Source organism: Bemisia tabaci, chromosome 1 (assembly GCF_918797505.1).
Source record: "Bemisia tabaci chromosome 1, PGI_BMITA_v3".
Classification (NCBI taxonomy): domain Eukaryota; kingdom Metazoa; phylum Arthropoda; class Insecta; order Hemiptera; family Aleyrodidae; genus Bemisia; species Bemisia tabaci.
This window is the reverse complement of record NC_092793.1, coordinates 37,489,311-37,507,636: the sequence shown is the minus strand read 5'-3', so window position 1 is coordinate 37,507,636 and position 18,326 is coordinate 37,489,311. Positions and strand designations below refer to the sequence as shown.

Sequence of the window (18,326 nt, the reverse complement as noted above, 5' to 3'; positions counted from 1 at the left end):
AATTTGATGATAAAATGAAGGTTTCGAGGTGTGATTTCCTCCAAAATTTCACGAAAAATGTGCAATCTGAGAGTTTTCGATAAGAAAAGGCATATTTGAACAATTTAGAGTTGCAGTGTTGCCAGCTTTCGATTTAAAATTCGTCAAAATGACCCAAATCGCGTTGCAACCTCAAGCGCTGGATTTTTATTTCGTTCAGAATTGGTTATTACGGTTCTTCTGTACTCTATGCATTTAGGTACCATGAAAATTATGCCATTACTTACTTGATGGGTGCAGCTAACTCAAAAAGAGAGGCCGGATAAAGCGATGAGTCGGGGGAAAACGAGCGGTTCGGGTTGACAGAAAGTTCTTAAATCTACTCCATCTCCAGAAAGTAGAATTTGAGAACTTTCTCCCACCCCCCAAACCTTATCCCTGTTGCAGTCAATCCTTTGAACATCTTATCTGAAATTTTGCATACCAGGTTAATACATACTAAAAGTTCAGATCGGTCACGGCAAGGATGAGAGAGAAAAGGTTTAACTTGCCGCCCCGTGCTCAGTGTGCTATTTTACCCTTAAAAAACCGCAAAAATTCGATTATTTTTCAAAAATCTCAAACACTCTACTTCGAAATTGGCCAAAACCCCATCAGGCAGTACCCTACTACAACTTACAATTTGAATTTTTGATTTTGAATGGAAATCACACTCCGAAACCTTCATTTTATCATTAAATTCGATATTTTGGAGTCCGCAACTTGGCAACGCTGTCGCGGGAGCAAAAAAATTTGTATGGGCATGAAAATTTCAGAAAAGTCTCATATTATACCAGGTAAAAACATACTAAAAATTCAGATCGGTCAAGGCAAGGATGACGGAGAGGGGGTTTAATTTGTCGCCCCGAGGCCGATTTTGCTATTTTACCCCTAAAAAACCACAAAAATGCGATTATTTTTCGAGGAGCTCCGACAACCTATTTCGAAATTGCCCAAAAACCCATCAGGGAGTACCCCACTACAACCTCCAACTTGAATTTTTGATGTACAACAAAGTCGCATTTAAAGTGAGTTCAGGGGCACCGTGCCGGGTGATGGCGGCAATAATTGACATTACCCAGGCCGTTTTGGTTAGGTTAGGTTAGGTTATGATACCCGCCATCCCACCCCTCAGTCGTCAGGGAGGGCCGCAGACGGGACCGGCTAGACCTAACCTAACCTAACCTAACCTAACCAAAACGGCCTGGGTAATGTCAATTATTGCCAATATTACCCAGTTTGACTAGATTACCCGTAACATATACATTATAATTGGTCATGGGATGTGTTCAGCAGGACTGTTTTACATGGCAAACATTATATATAAAAACTCCATGTCTCGTAGCACCCCCCCCCCCCCCTTAAAATCAGTTTGAAGTGGTTTCTGTGATTTTTACACACAAGTGATAACAATTCGGTAAATTTTTCCGTTTTATTTTTTCCTTTACGATAATTTGACCTGGAGTTATGATTTTTTGAAAATAGATCAAATTTGACCCTTGACCTATCATAACTCGGTCAAAAATAATAAGTCAAAACAAAGTCAAGGGAAAGACATCTAAATATCATTTCTAAATAAAAGAAAATCTCCTTCAAATTTTCAGGGGTAAAGTAGAACAAATTCTTAGTCAATCTATAACTATAGATCTTGCGATGAACAAATGAACCACAAAGTTTTTCACTTCTAACTTAGATCTTTATCTTTTTCTGAATGAATAATGCACTACGATTTTCATCAACATTATAATTGAGTTGCTCCAGGAAAACGCATAAAATCAGCTATTCTTTGATTTTAAACTTTCATAATGACCCTCGTGATGTTCAGCAAGTTGAAGAATGTGAAATGCTACCTAATTTAAGAAATATTGTAAATAATTCTCCTGGTTTTCTAGACAATATTGAGGCAACTGTCAATCAAGAGAAAAATAGATACACCTGTTCCAGACGAAAATGTTCAGGTTTCTGTTCATTTTAACATTTTTTTTTTTATTTTCCAGAATCAAGTCATGCACAATGTAATGCCGCTATTTACTTTTATTGGATCAAGTGTTTTGCGGCAAGATGACTCGTACAGTTTTCAAATAGTTTTTAAAATAATCGAAACAGTAATCCCTGTTTTACTTCAAGTAAGTAGCCACCAAAGATTTTGGAGTCAAAGAATAGGATCAAAAAAGGAGGAAAAAGTTCAATAAATCAGGTGGTAAAATAGGAAAAATCAATTGGCTTATGGGTTCCTTATCTGGAGAGGGCGTCACAAATTGGGGCTATTCCCAACCTTCCCGCATCTCTCATATATTCTAAAGGTTGTTCAGAGTGTCTACCAGTCCCCTAAGTCCCCGATTGCCCCCAATTCTGGGAAGGTGTCCCCGATCTCCCGGAATGTCCCCGATTTTCATGTTAAGGTCCCCAAAATCTGACAAGAATCATCCGCCGAAAATTTCAAACTAACAGTTGCGCGCAAGGCAGCAGAAATTTGAATCCTCGCTGGCATCTTTCGGCGGGAACGGTCCGAAACTTGGAGAGCTCAGTGCCGAGTTTATCTATATTTTATTTTGTCGCCTTCTCTCGCGGCTTTTCTCTCCTCTATAAATATGTAAAAATGTCCCTAATTTTTATGAAAGAAGTCCCCAAATGTCCCTGATTCTGGTTTTTTTTCAAGCTGGTAGACACCCTGTTTTTAGAGAATCGTTTTTAAGTTCAGAACACCCCAAATCATAGTGAAATTTAATCACCGGGGGGGGGGGGGGGGGTTAAATCTGAAATGGGAGTGATGTAACTCCTCCATGGTTTGTGAAGAAATCATCTTTAGTCTCACTTTTTCGTGGATCATCAGCTTTTAGTCAACACTAATGGCATTGATATTTTTTGACGATTCAACTCATTGCTCAGTTTCCGTTCTTCTTTTACTCAATTGCTGATTTCTGAGAAGAGGCACCTAACAGCACTGCAGCTGTACTTTTTTATTTAGATTATTAATCCATATGATCAATTGAAGATTTTAGAAGTTCTTGAATCATTTTTTTAACTATATCTTCAATTTTTCTGTTTTAAATTATTTCAGGCAAGCAATAAACATGAAATGGCAATCTCAATTTTGCGTGTATTTGCATCTGCTCTGTTGGATATTCCAGAGCACAGAAGATTATCTCTGTTGATTAAATTGCACAAAACATTAGAAAACTCTGAATATTTGTGGATTTTTATGGTGTTCGTTCTAGAATCCTATGTCCTGTATCATTCTGCTAACAAATTAGATACCGGTGGGTACATATACAATGGTTAACTTAGGATAACTGAAACAATTAGGCAGACTAACAACTTGAAATTTTCAGTAGTGAATTCATGCAAAAGTTATTTCAGTCGAAAAAAAAGAACTAGTAATCTCAAAGTTCAAAGAAAGATATCTAATGGTAATTGTATTCATTTCCTCACAAAATCCATGATCACGATGTTGAGTGAATCACAATTCTGAATGATTTTTACTTTCTCGCTACCTAAAATTTGGGGGGGCTAGGGGCCAAGGTCCATTTTTAGCAAAATCACACGGAAAGCTCATTTTGAAGGACTGTAAATTTTGAAAAATGCCTTTAATGCTTTAACAGTGGGCATCAAGCACATCACCTGGGTCGTTAATTTAAGTTCCTAAAAGATCTATGGGCTAAACTCAAAATTTAAGGGATTTCGAGGCACAAAAGTAGGGCACTTGGCTCCGCGACATCACACAAACAGCTCATTTTCAAGGACTGTAAATTTAATAAAAAAATGCCTTTATTTCTTCGAAAGTTGGCATAAGAGCACCACCTGGATCATTAATTTAAGTTCCTAAGAGATCTTTGGACTAAGGTAAGAATTGAAGGGTTCTGGTCAAATAGCGAGGGGAGCACTTTGATCACACGGAGAGCTCACTTTCACGGACTGTAGATTTTAAAAAAAAAAACCTCTAATTCTTTGATAGTTGGCACAAAAGCACCACCTGAGTCATTAACTTAAGTTCCTAAAGGATCTTTGGACTAATCTCATAATTGCAAAGGGGCGGATAGCAAACATTCAATTCTCCGATAAATGAGTCGGAACGCTCCTGGGTATTAGCAGCGAACGCTTTGAGTCAGGTGAGACCTAGGATTTCAAATGCATCATAAAATGCATCATATACTATCTCCAAAATTACTCTGTAGGTATACACCAAGCAAAATAGGTAGATACTTACATACTGTGAATCATCGAAGCTAACACTAGAACTGACGCTTCGATCTTTATTAGAAACTAATATGTTTGTTGTTAATGAACTTAGAATCTCGGCAGATTCCATCATTCGTGGTTCCTTTTTACGAGGTACTGAACACAAATATAATAATAATAATACTGTACGAGCATGATTGATTTAATGATTAATGATTACACAAAAGCGAATTTGTTTACATATCACAGAGGTTTATCACGGACTGTTTGTGTTGTTGATGTTCCGACTTCGAGACATGGGGATACGAGCTAAGGAGGTGGCGCTTTCAGCGGGCGGGTGGTGAACCATTTTCAGCGGGGAGATTTCGACTGCCAATTTTGAAATTTGGGGTAGATTGCCTGGCAATACCCGCTTTATTTTAAGATTATTTAAACAACGAATAGTGATTCTACCCATTAAAGTAGGTTTTCGATAGCTTTTACCGTGCTTAAGGAAAGAATATAGTTTATAATCGTATCTAAATTATGATGTCAATGAATCCAATAGATCCTAATGAATCGTAGAAAAGCTAAGATTTTTAAGGATCGCCATCTTTACTAGAAGGCATCATTAATCAATTATTTATTGGAAGATGCCTCATAATATTGACAAGTCGATTCTGAATGTATGGATTCATCATACAGGGTGTCCCAAAAGTCCCTTCCACCCCCTCTAATATTTTACCTAATTAATATTTTGAAACGAAACTTTGGGGATGTTCAACGATCAATGTAAGCTACTTTTTGGGCCCCCCAGAATTTTCGGGGCCCCCCGTGAGGAGGGGCTGCGGACCCAAACTCTTTTTTTTTCAAATGACAACCCCTATCTTGTGATACCTCATTCGAAAGAACATGAAAAACTGAGAATTTTGGCGCAAACCGCAGATCAATATCTTAATTTTTGACCGAGTTATGATAAGTCAAAGGTCAAATTTGACCTATTTTCAAAAAATCATAACTCCGGTTCAAATTATCGTAATGAAAAAAATAAAACGGGAAAATTTACCACATTGTAAACACTTTTAAGGAAAAATCACAGAAATTACTTCAAACTAACTTTAAGGGGGGTTTCAGACCCCCAAATACGCCAATTCAAGGGTCATTCAATTTTCCCGCGAAATAAGCCAATTTCCCCCAGATTTGCCTCCACATTAGTTCAATAAGGTCAAAATCAGTTCAACATTACGTTGGCAAGTCCCCAAATTTCGGGAAAAGTTAAAAAAAAACGAAATTAAAGGTGATTAAATTTGACCGTTTAAATTTTTTTTTTTAACTTTTCCCGAAATTTGGGGACTTGCCAACGTAATGTTGAACTGATTTTGACCTTATTGAACTAATGTGGAGGCAAATCTGGGGGAAATTGGCTTATTTCGCGGGAAAATTGAATGACCCTTGAATTGGCGTATTTGGGGGTCTGAAACCCCCCTTAAAGTTAGTTTGAAGTAATTTCTGTGATTTTTCCTTAAAAGTGTTTACAATGTGGTAAATTTTCCCGTTTTATTTTTTTCATTACGATAATTTGAACCGGAGTTATGATTTTTTGAAAATAGGTCAAATTTGACCTTTGACCTATCATAACTCGGTCAAAAATTAAGATATTGATCTGCGGTTTGCGCCAAAATTCTTAGTTTTTTATGTTCTATCGAATGAGGTATCACAAGATAGGGGTTGTCATTTGAAAAAAAAAAGTTGGGGTCCGCAGCCCCTCCTCACGGGGGGCCCCGAAAATTCTGGGGGGCCCAAAAAGTAGCTTACATTGATCGTTGAACATCCCCAAAGTTTCGTTTCAAAATATTAATTAGGTAAAATTTTAGAGGGGGTGGAAGGGACTTTTGGGACACCCTGTATAGTCTAGTGGTTTGATCAAAAATTTCAAAACTATTATCGTTTCAAAATTCCAATCGAACTTCATGATTTTGTGAAATTGACAGTATTTTTCTAAACAATCCAGTTAAAGTGTTTATGCTGGCGCGGAGCGCCGGCAAAAGTGAGTAAGTCTTGTGCAATCCTCGCACTATGATGGGAGGGCGAAGCGCCCCCTTATATGGTTGAAGTAGAGTTTATACTTGTCAAAGAGATCAGCATTTAAATACTTTTTTTTAGTTCCACGTTTCTGATTTTGTGTAATTTCAGGAGCAACTGACACAGCTTCAAAATCTAGCAAAGAATCGAAGCATTTAAAGTACTTAGAAGATTTATGTGCCGAACTTCCTGCTCAAACTTTGATTCGTAATATCAACCATCTATTTTCGTACATCCTAGCTCTTCCTCATGTAAAAGGTTTGTTTAGATGTTTCCTTCCTAATTTCAAATCATACTTTTTTTCTTTCTAACAAACTAAATATGTAAATATCGTGACTGCTAGAGTTGTAGATTACTTGCATTTAGCCTCATGATATAATCTCATTCACATGCTGCGTACCCTAGATAATCTATACCAGCTTCTTTTCTCAGTTATTGAGGTCAGACGAAGTTAAGGACCGTAGGGCGAAGAGGGAACTGTCTCTAAGGAATCCAAGTTTCAACATTCTTAGGTCCTAGTGTCTCTTTGGGAGTCCATGGAGGATCTTAACCTTAAAAATCAAAGGTCTCATCAAAATTTTTAAATTATTTAATGAAAACAAGGAACTTTCAACCTAGATCAACCGCGGTGAATCCACAATTGGTTCGTTTCTGTTCGAAATACAGACCCCGGAAGTAAAAGGACAGAGCCTTCCTGAATATAATAAGAGGGTACTAAAGAGATGTAAAGGCGTGGCCAAAAAAGTGTTTTCACAAGTAATCAATCATGAAGAATCTGAATCTCACGGTCCTGAAGCCCCCTAAGGCCTTGTTGATGGGGTAGAGAGGCGATGGGGTTAGGGTGGCCCTAAGGACCCCGCACACTCCTAATGGGCACGTGTACCACGATCGATACTTAATTTTTTTATTGTTTTAAATTCATCTATGGATGTTGATCAAAAGTCATACTTGTGCAAGCCACCATTTTTGCATAATATATGTTTGACGTTATGGTAATTTCCAGGACAGGCTTTTTGAAATCAAAACGCAGTGCGTGTCTGTCTGGTAAGGATAATAGAGTGGGAGAGAGAAAGAAACTGATTTGGACCAGGAAAAAAAAAGTCATGTGGAATCCGAAATTAGACCATCGCTTGGCTGCTGATCAGTTTCCCTGTTTACATGATTTACCGTGATTGACCCAAACTGTACTCAAGTCCTTGTCACCCTCATTTATGCAGGGAATTATCTCATTGTTGCTCTATTCTCCTATTTTCTTTGAATTTTACAATTTAATATTTTCGCACCACTCACTATACTTGTATATTTTTGTTTCATTTTTGCCTCTTCATTTCTTCACGGATAAAAGGTTTTAAAGGGAGTTTGATAATTATTTTGGAAAAAATATGTGAAACAGTCTTTTTGTTAAAAAAAACATGACTCATGAAACATGACATTCGGAATGATGTCAATCCCATGCGAAGTACGGGAACTGCTGCAAGTAATTTCATAATTGTGAGAAGTATCAAAGGCAAGACCCCCCTTTCATTTTCGAAGGGCCGCCATCCAGGGAACTTAAGGATGATGAAATTCGGATTCATGGGGGTCTTCAGTTTCAATTCCCATTTGTTTTTTTTCAGTTCTCATCCTCCATTTTGTCCGACCTGAAATAACCTGGAAAAAGCCTGTTACACATCGTCTGGGACACCCTGTTTTTCTCTTCCTCATACTTTTCTCGGGCTCTTTATCTCTTACTAACCTGAGTCACACTGTCAAAGCTACCTATCAAAATATCAAGGTCAAGTGCTGATTAGTCCAAGTCATAGTCACACACGTAACCAGTCCAGTCATAGTCGTAATCACAACACCTGACCTTGATATTTTGATGGCTAGCTTTGATAGTGTGACACAGGCTGCTCTCACACAAACTTTTTTCTTTTGATTTTTCTCAATGAGTGTTTAAAAGTCTCCCAACTCTTTAATCCTTCGCAAAAATCAAACCATTCAAAAGGTTAGTAGCTTCTTGACTGCGAATAACCTTTATTTTTTCTAAGTTATTCCTATCTTCACATGATTTTAAATTTTTATGCATTGAACGCTTATGTGTAGCTTTAACAATCCTCAGATGCATAGCTTCAATAGTATAGTAAACGAAGCAATTTTTTTCTGCCCTTTAATTTTCCTTGTTGGGTGGACTAACCGGAATGCTCTAGATGGGTATTTTTGCTGTTCATGTTTCCCGAATATGTTTTCTCGATTTTGCTTCTTTCAGATGAAAAATCAGTCGCTGAATATAAGAACAGCATTCAGAACAAGAAAATGATAGATGTCTTTAACTTTAACAGTGCCTCTGATAAAGAACTACGCCATTTCAAGTACAAAACCGTCCTGTTCATATCTACATTCATATCTCGGCAAGAATTCGTACAGCAGGTCGGTGCCTCATATGTGAAATTACAGCCCAAACTATCCCTATCCTTCTTTCCTATCTTTGATTTCCTTTACTGTGGTTAAGCTCTAATATTCAAAGCACTCAGGAAATTTGGAACTTGTGAAAGTGTATGAGCCTTCTATTGATGGTTTATTCTATGTAAGAGCCCCTCTGCTCAATCAGCTGAGTAGGTAAGTTGTTTCAAGATAATTTTGTCTTGGACTAGATGGGAAAGAGATGGAGTAGTGTAACTTGGTACTTCTATTCCCAGCAAGAGTGGTGGAACCCTATTTCAGAATCATGCAACAACGGATTCACCCAAATCCATTTAGCGTGAGAGAATCGTTGTTCAGGATGGTTTTCTGAACGTTTCCTCAACTCCAAACTTTAAATGGACTGACAAAAAAGTTTGAATTGAATTGTTGAATCAAATTCATATCTTCCTCAAAATTGTATGTAAAAAAAAAATTTCTAAATCAAAAAATTGAAAATCATTTGTGCCATCCTCCATAATAGATTTGTGCAGGGCAAAGTTTGCAAGCAATTTTAAAACTTTTGCTGCGCTGCAATTCATACGAGTCCAGGGCTCAGGGAAGTTTCCAGGGAATCAGGAAACGCGAACAGAGCACAGTGCTGCTGGTGGAGAAAAGTGAGTGTTTGTGTTAATCAGAAGTTTCGGCCCCAAACTTTGCCTTGCACACTACTATTTTATAGGACGGCACATCATTCACCCCTTTATCGAAAACGTATTAACGAATTAATCTTTTTAGACGAATTGCAGCGAAGTAAAAGTTTAAATATTGCCCGTGAACTTCGCCTCACACACAACTATTTTATAGGGTGAAACACTTTTTATTTTGCATATTGATCTGAATCTGTACATTTGTGTTTTCCAGGTGTCATCTCTGAATGCCTCATCTTCCGAGGAGACGAAATTGGTCTTACAAACTTTCTTGCAGCATACTTTAAGTTATATCCAACTGATCCCAGATCAAATCCAACTGTATGCCAAAAACAAGTCGTTAAGCAAATATTGGTTAGCCATGCTCTCCCAGTGTCATGATGTTCTAGCTAAGGTCTGGTTCTCTTTCTTGATTTTTAAATTATAAGTCATTTTTACTATATGCCAGGAGTTGATTTAATCCTCAATCTTGCGATGATTTGAATATTATGAAAAGGAAAAACAAAAAAAAGAGCTGAAGGAACTGTTCTTTCGTATTCTGGGAACTTTTCTCTTCTATTTTATTTGTTCATTTTGATGCACAATAGATACAGAACAGTCGCCTGTGGTTGCTCTGTCCTACTCATGCATCACACATTTGTGATACAGGGTTTCGTTCATGAGCTTTGTGAATATGATGATGAGAAATAGTCAAACGGTAGCTTGTGTTCTTGAGTCCCTCTAATGTTTAAGTGAAGGAAGATTCGACTGCTATATCACAATACAGGGTGTTTCAGACCACCCGTACCAGGCCTTTTTCTCGGTTGGTTTAGGTCGTACGAAGTCGGAGATCGCGGGGTTGAATAGGGAATTGACCCCAAGGAATCCGAATTTCGTGGTCCCGAAACCCCCCCAGCCCCCCTTGGGAGATAAAGAGGGGGTCACGATGCTAAAAGTCACGGTTCCCGACCGAATTGCGGATGGATCGCATCAGAATTGAAAAGCACGGAAAATTTCACGTGAAATCGACCCCTAAAAATCCAAAATCGGACCATCCAAGGCCCAAAAATGATCTCCTAAAGAGGGGGACAGTACCCCCCTCCATAATTTCTCTTTGGTCTCAAAATTGACGTAAATGCTCCAGAAAAAGACGGTAACCCAGGTAATCGACCCCGAAAAATCCAAATTTCATGGTCCCGAAGCTCCTCTAGCCCCCCTTGGGGGGTAAACGGGGGGGTCCAATTTTAAAAATCGGGGCTCCTTTCCGAATCGCAAATTGATTGCATCTAAATTGAGGAGCAGAACACATTTACATCTTAAGTGACTCCTAAGAGTTCTAATAGACCCCTGAACGGCAGAAAGTAATTCCCTGAGGGGGGGGCCTCGCCCCCGCCAAAAATTTCTCAGGATTCCTCTTTGGTCGCATAATTGACGTCGATTCTCCAGAAAAAGACGGTTTTCTATGTAATCGACCCCGAGGAGCTCACGGAAAATGAAATTTAGAGTCCTCGGGGTCGATTACATGGAAAACCGTCTTTTTCTGGAGAATCGACGTCAATTTTGCGACCAAAGTGGAATCCTGAGAAATTTTTGGCGGGGGCGAGGCCCCCCTCCTCAGGGAGTTACTTTCTGCCGTTCAGGGGGTCTATTAGAACTCTTAGGAGTCACTTAAGATGTAAATGTGTTCTGCTCCTCAATTTGGATGCAATCAATTTGCGATTCGGAAAGGAGCCCCGATTTTTAAAATTGGGCCCCCCCGTTTACCCCCCAAGGGGAGCTAGAGGAGCTTCGGGACCATGAAATTTGGATTTTTCGGGGTCGATTACCTGGGTTACCGTCTTTTTCTGGAGCATTTACGTCAATTTTGAGACCAAAGAGAAATTATGGAGGGGGGTACTGTCCCCCTCTTTAGGAGATCATTTTTGGGCCTTGGATGGTCCGATTTTGGATTTTTAGGGGTCGATTTCACGTGAAATTTTCCGTGCTTTTCAATTCTGATGCGATCCATCCGCAATTCGGTCGGGAACCGTGACTTTTAGCATCGTGACCCCCTCTTTATCTCCCAAGGGGGGCTGGGGGGGTTTCGGGACCACGAAATTCGGATTCCTTGGGGTCAATTCCCTATTCAACCCCGCGGTCTCCGACTTCGTACGACCTGAACCAACCGAGAAAAAGGCCTGGTACGGGTGGTCTGAAACACCCTGTACTTGGTCAGCTACCACGATTACTATGTGCAAAAGAAAAATGGAATTTCGAGTATTTTATATCGATTTTAAATATTTTGTCTCCATATTTCAATAGTTTTTGTCGAAGTTTAAAAAAAAAAAATAAAAAAAAAAAAAAAAAAAAAGGGGGCAAACTTTTTAGAGGAGAATCAATATCTACTCATTGTTTCGAAGAAGATGGCAATTTCTTGACAGCATATAAAAAAATTTCGAAATCACAAAATTGACTTTTTTAGTTTGATCACAGATCGAAGTCTCAGTTAGATAATAAATGTATCGGTATTCATGATTCTTCATTCCTTGACTAGATTTCCTGCAAATGGATTCTTTTTTATTTGAATATTTTCAAATTTTTGTTTCTTTTTGCAGATTACAACAATGCTCCCAAAGGACCTATTCTTGAATGTAATCGTGTCTCTCCTGAAACATGAAAAAATCGCTTTGAAGTGCAGAGCACTAGAATTACTCAATGCCAGTTTGCAGAAATACTCTAACCGCTTGGATGAGCATAATGTAGATAAATTAGAGGAAAAAGATCTACTGAAGCTACTTCCTAAACTGATGCCAATTTTGAAAGGAATTGAAAAGAAAGGGGATTCAGAGTCAAGTAAAGAAGACAGTGATCTGATTCTATGCCAACAAGAATGCTGCTTATCAATAAAACTACTTGCAAGGCAGTTAGCAGCAAATAATCCTAGTTCTTTTACCACGGTAAATTTTTTCCTCTTCCATCTTTTGAACCCTTTAATTTTCATCAATTTGTCTCCCTTGTGTTGATAACTATTATTTGAGCATGTGGAAGTATGGTATAATGTTGACACCTTCCTGCCAAATCATTTCAAGCGCCACTCTGCCAACTTTTCAGGAGACACCAAAAACTGATTTACGACCGCAAAAGACGGAATTTCGGCCTAAAACTTAAATTACTGATCCAGCACAACTTCCTGCCTTGAATTTTAATAAAATTTCTTTAAGAAACATTTTTTTCTCTGAAAATGGCGCTTGTGATACCATGTTTTTGGTGCATTCGGAGAACCTGTGGCGCTTGTCATACAGAAGCTCATCAAATTTAACGGAGTTTTTTCTATTTTTAATCCAAAGAAAATATCGTTTTTGTATGTAAATGCTTCCTATTAATTAATTCAAAACATCCATAACTCAATTTTGATGAAAATTGCGCTTATGATACTTCAGCCGGAAAGTGACAAATTGCTCCAGGTCATTTCAAGTGTTGTTGATACTGGAATTGTAAGAGCACTCCCTAAGATGAGCCCCAACTTGGTGCTTGTGATACCCAAGCTCATCAACTACAACAGAGTATTTTTCATTTTTATTCATTACTCTAAAAAAAATACTATATTCCAAGTAATGAGATGCATTTACATACAAAGATAATTTAGCTTCAAGTCATTCTGAGGGTTGCTGTAACAAAATTTGTAAACAATCAGAAAGGTGGGCAGTTGCTGAACTTGGTGCTTGTGATACTTCTCTCCCAAATGACGCTATGATACAAGAGCACATCAACTTTAATCATTTTTTCTAAATTTTTATTCTGAAAAAAAATTACCATTTTCGTATGTAATGCATCTCATTTTTTGCGAAACTATTCATAAGTTAATTTCGGTAAAATTGGCGCTTGTGATACTTTGGCCGGAAGATGACGATGCATGTGAGTATTTACTGTATGTTTAGCTCAATAATGGGCTGAAGCCTGAAAAACGTTGCATTCATGCGTGTATTTTACAAATCAAATCAATTTATTTTATCACTTTCATCTCAAAATCTTAACTACTTTCATTAAGAATGGACGTTCATGATCTTGTTTATTCAATCATGTTTCATCATAGTACATCATTCTGCTGTAAACAACCTACAGTAGGGTGTCTCACCCAAAACAATCAACCCTCAAGAAGTCGGGCTTTATAGGCAAGAAAGTGTTTCATTTCATTTAAAAATAATTTTGGCCAAGTTTCAAAATTGTAGGTGAAGTTCAAGTGCTGCCGCATTGCATATTTTTCAAATGTACTGTCCCGAAGATGAACGAATTTTGTCGATTTGATGATTTTTTTAAGGATTGAAGCAGTTAGGTTAGAGCCCAAAAAATTTAAGATTATAGTCTCTTAACATACCACTTTTGATATAAATTAAAAATTTGAGCGTGCAGGACGCGGATATTTTTTTTAAAAATTCGGAAACTTGATCGAAAACGATGTTTGGGCGCCAAGATACATTTCGGCAAGAGCAAGCACACTTTTTTCCGACTTAGGAGGAAATGTGATCCTATAGATACTCTCGATCAGTGATACTATTGGAAACAAATTTAATTTTGAGGGTAATTCTAATGTAAAATTGTACATTTTTCACCTTTGTTCCTCGCATTTTTTTTCTACAATGTGCTTTTCTTGCAGATGAAAGCTATTTTTTTATCATAGGGACGGTTATTTAATTTAATTATTTGGTTAAAATTCATATCTCTGTATACTTTCACAAAAGTCATTTGTGGAGGTTCTAAAAATGGTCCGATCGGTCTGAAACCTTCCAGGAATTTTTTTTTGAAGTATCTGCACCTATTGAAAACCAGGGAGCTGACCTTTTCCAACATTTTTTTTAAGCATACAAACAAGTTGTACCCTAGTGTTAAGTGCGTGCTTGTTCTTGTTCTTTGTATGTCCATATCTTACCTTTGGTAGTCATTACATTTTCTGTTATTATGATTTTTTTTTCACCTCTTTCAGATTTTGGAGTTGGTTTGTAACTATATCTGTAACCAACAGATGGATGGTCTCGTCCTAGCAAACCTCATTCTTTGTTTTGCTGAGCTGATGTCCTGTCTCAGGAGCAAAGCCATCGTGTTCCTACCAAAATGTATCCCGATCTTGATTTCCCACTTGTCAAATGACTCAATAGTTAATGGGTTAGTTGGCCTCTAAAGTCTTTTCATCCTACATCTTTGTAAAATTGTTTCTTGTAGATTCTTCTGTTGCTATTTGCAAAAATTGAAAGCCAAGAATATCTTTTGATTCCTTTTTATAGAGTGATGAATCAATAATTTTATTTTAGTGCTTTATTTAAAAAAAAAAAAAAAAAAAAAAAAATTAAATAATCGGCAACGCTCTTACAATTACTCAAGGTTCTTGTAATGGATGCTTTGCACCTCTTTAATTATTCCTTGGCACACGTAAATTGCAGATTCTTACACAACAATGTATTAATTTATGAATCAGCAACACTGCCTCCATCAAACATGCTATCAAAGAAGATCATCTTACATGTTTTTTGACTTTTGCTCCTACAGTAACATTAAATACCAGGTGGAAAAATTAGAAGTGAAGTTTAAGCTTAGGATTCCATTGGAACCTCGTGTAGAATCAGAAGTAAACAAAAACTGTGGACAAATTCTCTTAATATCTCCATGATTGCTAATGATATCTTTTGGTCATTGCAATCTTGGCCTAGATTTTCCTATAGTCAGTAAATTGTCAAGTATACAATGAATTGTGAAGAAACGGTGGCTACACTGGTATCAGGGTTTCTGGCCGTTTAGAAAATCTGGAAAGTCAGAAAATTTACGGCAACCTCGGAAAGTCTGAGAATGTTGCAGGTAGCAAGATGACTTAGCATTCAGCAATTCCAGTCGGTGCCATCTAAAAGAATTTGGGCAACTTTCGAGAGCCTTTTTTCTTGATTTGAATCTCCAGAAGTTAAAATTTTGCCTGAAAGTAATTAAAAGAAAGTAGAGATTTTGATCGAAGGTCAGGAGATTCAGAAATCCTCGAGTCAGGAAATCGGGAAATGAAGAAATTAACGGAACCTTGTTTCCTCGTTGAACATTTTTTGAGCTAATTTTTGTGTAACAAGAGAAAATTAGTCTAATAAAATGGAACGTTTGACTCAGATTCAGACGTAATTGCAGACTACTTTAATTTTGAACCTGGAATCATCCGTATAAAGTATTCAGTGCTCATCATCGGAATACACAGGTTTTCTTATGTTTTTTGGTCATCAAGTATTAATAACCACAATGTAGTGCCCATTTAAACGAACATTGTAATTTTTTTGTGAAAAGTGATTCTCTGCAAACCCCTTTCATAACTTTGCTAGCAGTCTTCTACACTCCAGGTTACTAAATGGTTTCAATATGTTGTATTTTGTGGCAATCAATTACAGAGATTATGTCTGTGAGTGTATGTATATAGTTGAGTACCACCTTAAATTTTAAAAATTCATTAATACCTAAGAATTACTCAATTGTCCTTTGCTAGAAATGTGCACACCTCAAAATTAGTTGGACAGAGTTCAAAATATGATTTTCGACAGTCTGGGTGAAAATTATCTGCTTGAGGAGCTGTAATGGTCATCACCTCTTTTCAGAACGTCCCAAAACCCATTCATGGCAAACATTTGCGTTTTCAGACACCTAAAATGCCTTAAATTCTGTCCGAAAATTTTGTAGTCGTTCCTAACAGAAAAATGCCACTAGAACCCACGAATATGATATTGAGAGGCTAGGCTGTCTATGATTCAACCATGAAAAGAGTTCAGTGCCTCCTCTTATTGCTCTGTTCTTCATAGGATTCTTTCCTCCTTTTTTTACATTTAATCTTTTATGTGATCCCTCGTTTTAGAGAAGAAATATTTTTGACAAGTATTGTATCAGCAACAAATAAGATCATGGAGGCAGTGCTGCACTTCCTGAGCTTAGACAATGTCTCCTCTATTCTTACTAGAATCTGTGTCATTTCCCACCACTGCAAGCAGCAACTGGATCCAACCAAAACTTCTGTTTTAGCCACAAAATTGAAAGCCATCAGGTAAGTTCCTTCCGTTTAATATTATTGATGTTATTTTGTAGGTATCTCTTATTTATTAGTTTCTTTCAATTATTTAGTAGTCATATATAAAGGATCTAAACATCAGCCGGAGGTTTGTAAAAGAAATTTTCTGGAATAACTTCCTGAAACAGTGAAAGATTTATTTGAGACCTTAATTGCAAACATCTTGACCTCGGATGGGAACTGATAATACAATCAACCTTTTTTCCTAGTCTTACAGCTTTCTGCAAAGGACTAAGACTTAAAGCATTAAGGAGGAACGAGAAGCAATGGTATGGGTGACCCCTGAAGGTGAGTTTTGGATGCTGACAATTTACTCATCCAACATAGTCTTGATGAAAAACTTAAATGACAGCCAAATACTTAATTAGAAGACTGCGTAATCGTATGAGTGGAGCTATCTCAAACTGAAACAACTATTGGAATACAGATTAAAATATACCTTAATTCCTTTCCATGCTTGAGTAACTTTTGAAACAGTGTAAAGGGTTGAATGTGGTTCTTTAGGGTTAATAATACCACTGTACATAGTTTTCTAACAAAATTAATATGCCTCCAATTACGGAAGAGCAGCTCTAACCTTGATAAGACAGTATCAAATGCAATATTTTTGGTGGCTAAATGCTAACGGAATTAAAGAAACTGGTCAAAAAAAAGAAGGTTGATAAGTCCCCAGAACAAGCAAAGTTTCCTATACTTGAGTATAATGGTAAGAAGAATTTGACTCACAAAGAGCCAGTTGCTTCAAACTTGAAAGCAAATGTCAGTTTTGCGGATACAGTAAGTAGAAAATCTGACAGTAACAAACTAAATAGCCTGAATAAAACTCCTATCACTCAGCTCCTAGCAACAATAGAATCTCAAAGAAAGATGATTGAAATGCTAACAGAGAAGGTGGATAGGCTTGAGTCACTCTTCAAGGGAAATGCTACAAACAAATCAGATGAATTCTTATCAATCGATGCGTTGTATTTTGGTCTGACTAATGTAAAATATGTACAGTTTGGGGTTACCTTAGGGGAGCTACATACAGACATTGCTTTGATCTCTGAGACTCATTCTCTAAGGATTGATTAGATATTCATTCAAGGCTTTAAAGTTTACAGAGCTTGCCACCTAGCAAACACACCCCGACGTGGAGCCGCTGTAATTATCAGAAAAACATTTGTACCCTTTAATATAATAAATTAAAAATTTAGGCCTTCATGCGGTACGAGGGAGTCAATTTTATGCGGCGAAATTTTGGGTACTTGATATGGGGCCCTTTTGACAACTTTTTTTCGAAGATACGCGTTTTCCCTCTCAAATTCAAAAATTTCGATCCACTCTACCAAGGGGTTTCAGAAAACTTGAGGTTTTAAAAACAGTTTAAAGACCCTTTATCTTTAGGAATGCACTTCCTTTATTTGACCTTGGACTCTCCTCCCCCAAGCGGTTTAATTTTTCCGAAAATTTGGTTGCTTTAAAGGATATTTTAAATGCTTCAAATTAGCTCAGATCACCGATAACTTATTATTTTCTTGGATAGATCTGATCGCTACCTGCTTCGGTTCGATTTCATGGCATGACGGAAATGAATCGTACGATAGAGGGGTCTACAATAGTTTTTTTTTTTTTCAATAAAAACCAAGAAGCAAAATGATGGAGTTGCCATTTATGTTAAAAATAAGTTGGAATATACAGTAGAAAAATTAAGCCTGACAGAAGAGATAGGCAATGAAATTAATTTTAAAAAAAACACTTACATTGTCTTGAACAGTAGAATTAGAGACTCAGAGGACTTGCGGCAAATGTTAAATGCAAAAAAAATTCTCTCTCTTAATTGGAGTTATAAACACGGGTATCATTGTAGTGGGTCCGATATTGAACATGTATAAAAGTCTAGTATAAAAATCAAAAAAGAAGAAAAATTATCCATCAACAATTTGTTACAGTTTTCCAAA

The 18,326-nt window shown here is 37.3% G+C and overlaps 1 protein-coding gene across 1 annotated transcript in view; it reads left to right on the top strand.

Moving 5' to 3' along the window:
- The window catches only part of l(2)k09022 (HEAT repeat containing 1 homolog l(2)k09022), a 125,476-nt gene that overhangs the window by 85,521 nt on the left and 21,629 nt on the right, over positions 1–18,326 (top strand). Inside the window, exons 16-23 of the mRNA XM_019058500.2 lie at positions 2,016–2,144; positions 3,080–3,278; positions 6,370–6,516; positions 8,507–8,667; positions 9,562–9,741; positions 11,921–12,262; positions 14,287–14,465; positions 16,177–16,362. Of these exons, the coding sequence (XP_018914045.1) occupies positions 2,016–2,144; positions 3,080–3,278; positions 6,370–6,516; positions 8,507–8,667; positions 9,562–9,741; positions 11,921–12,262; positions 14,287–14,465; positions 16,177–16,362 (1,523 nt within the window). The remainder of the gene's footprint in view (positions 1–2,015; positions 2,145–3,079; positions 3,279–6,369; positions 6,517–8,506; positions 8,668–9,561; positions 9,742–11,920; positions 12,263–14,286; positions 14,466–16,176; positions 16,363–18,326) is intronic.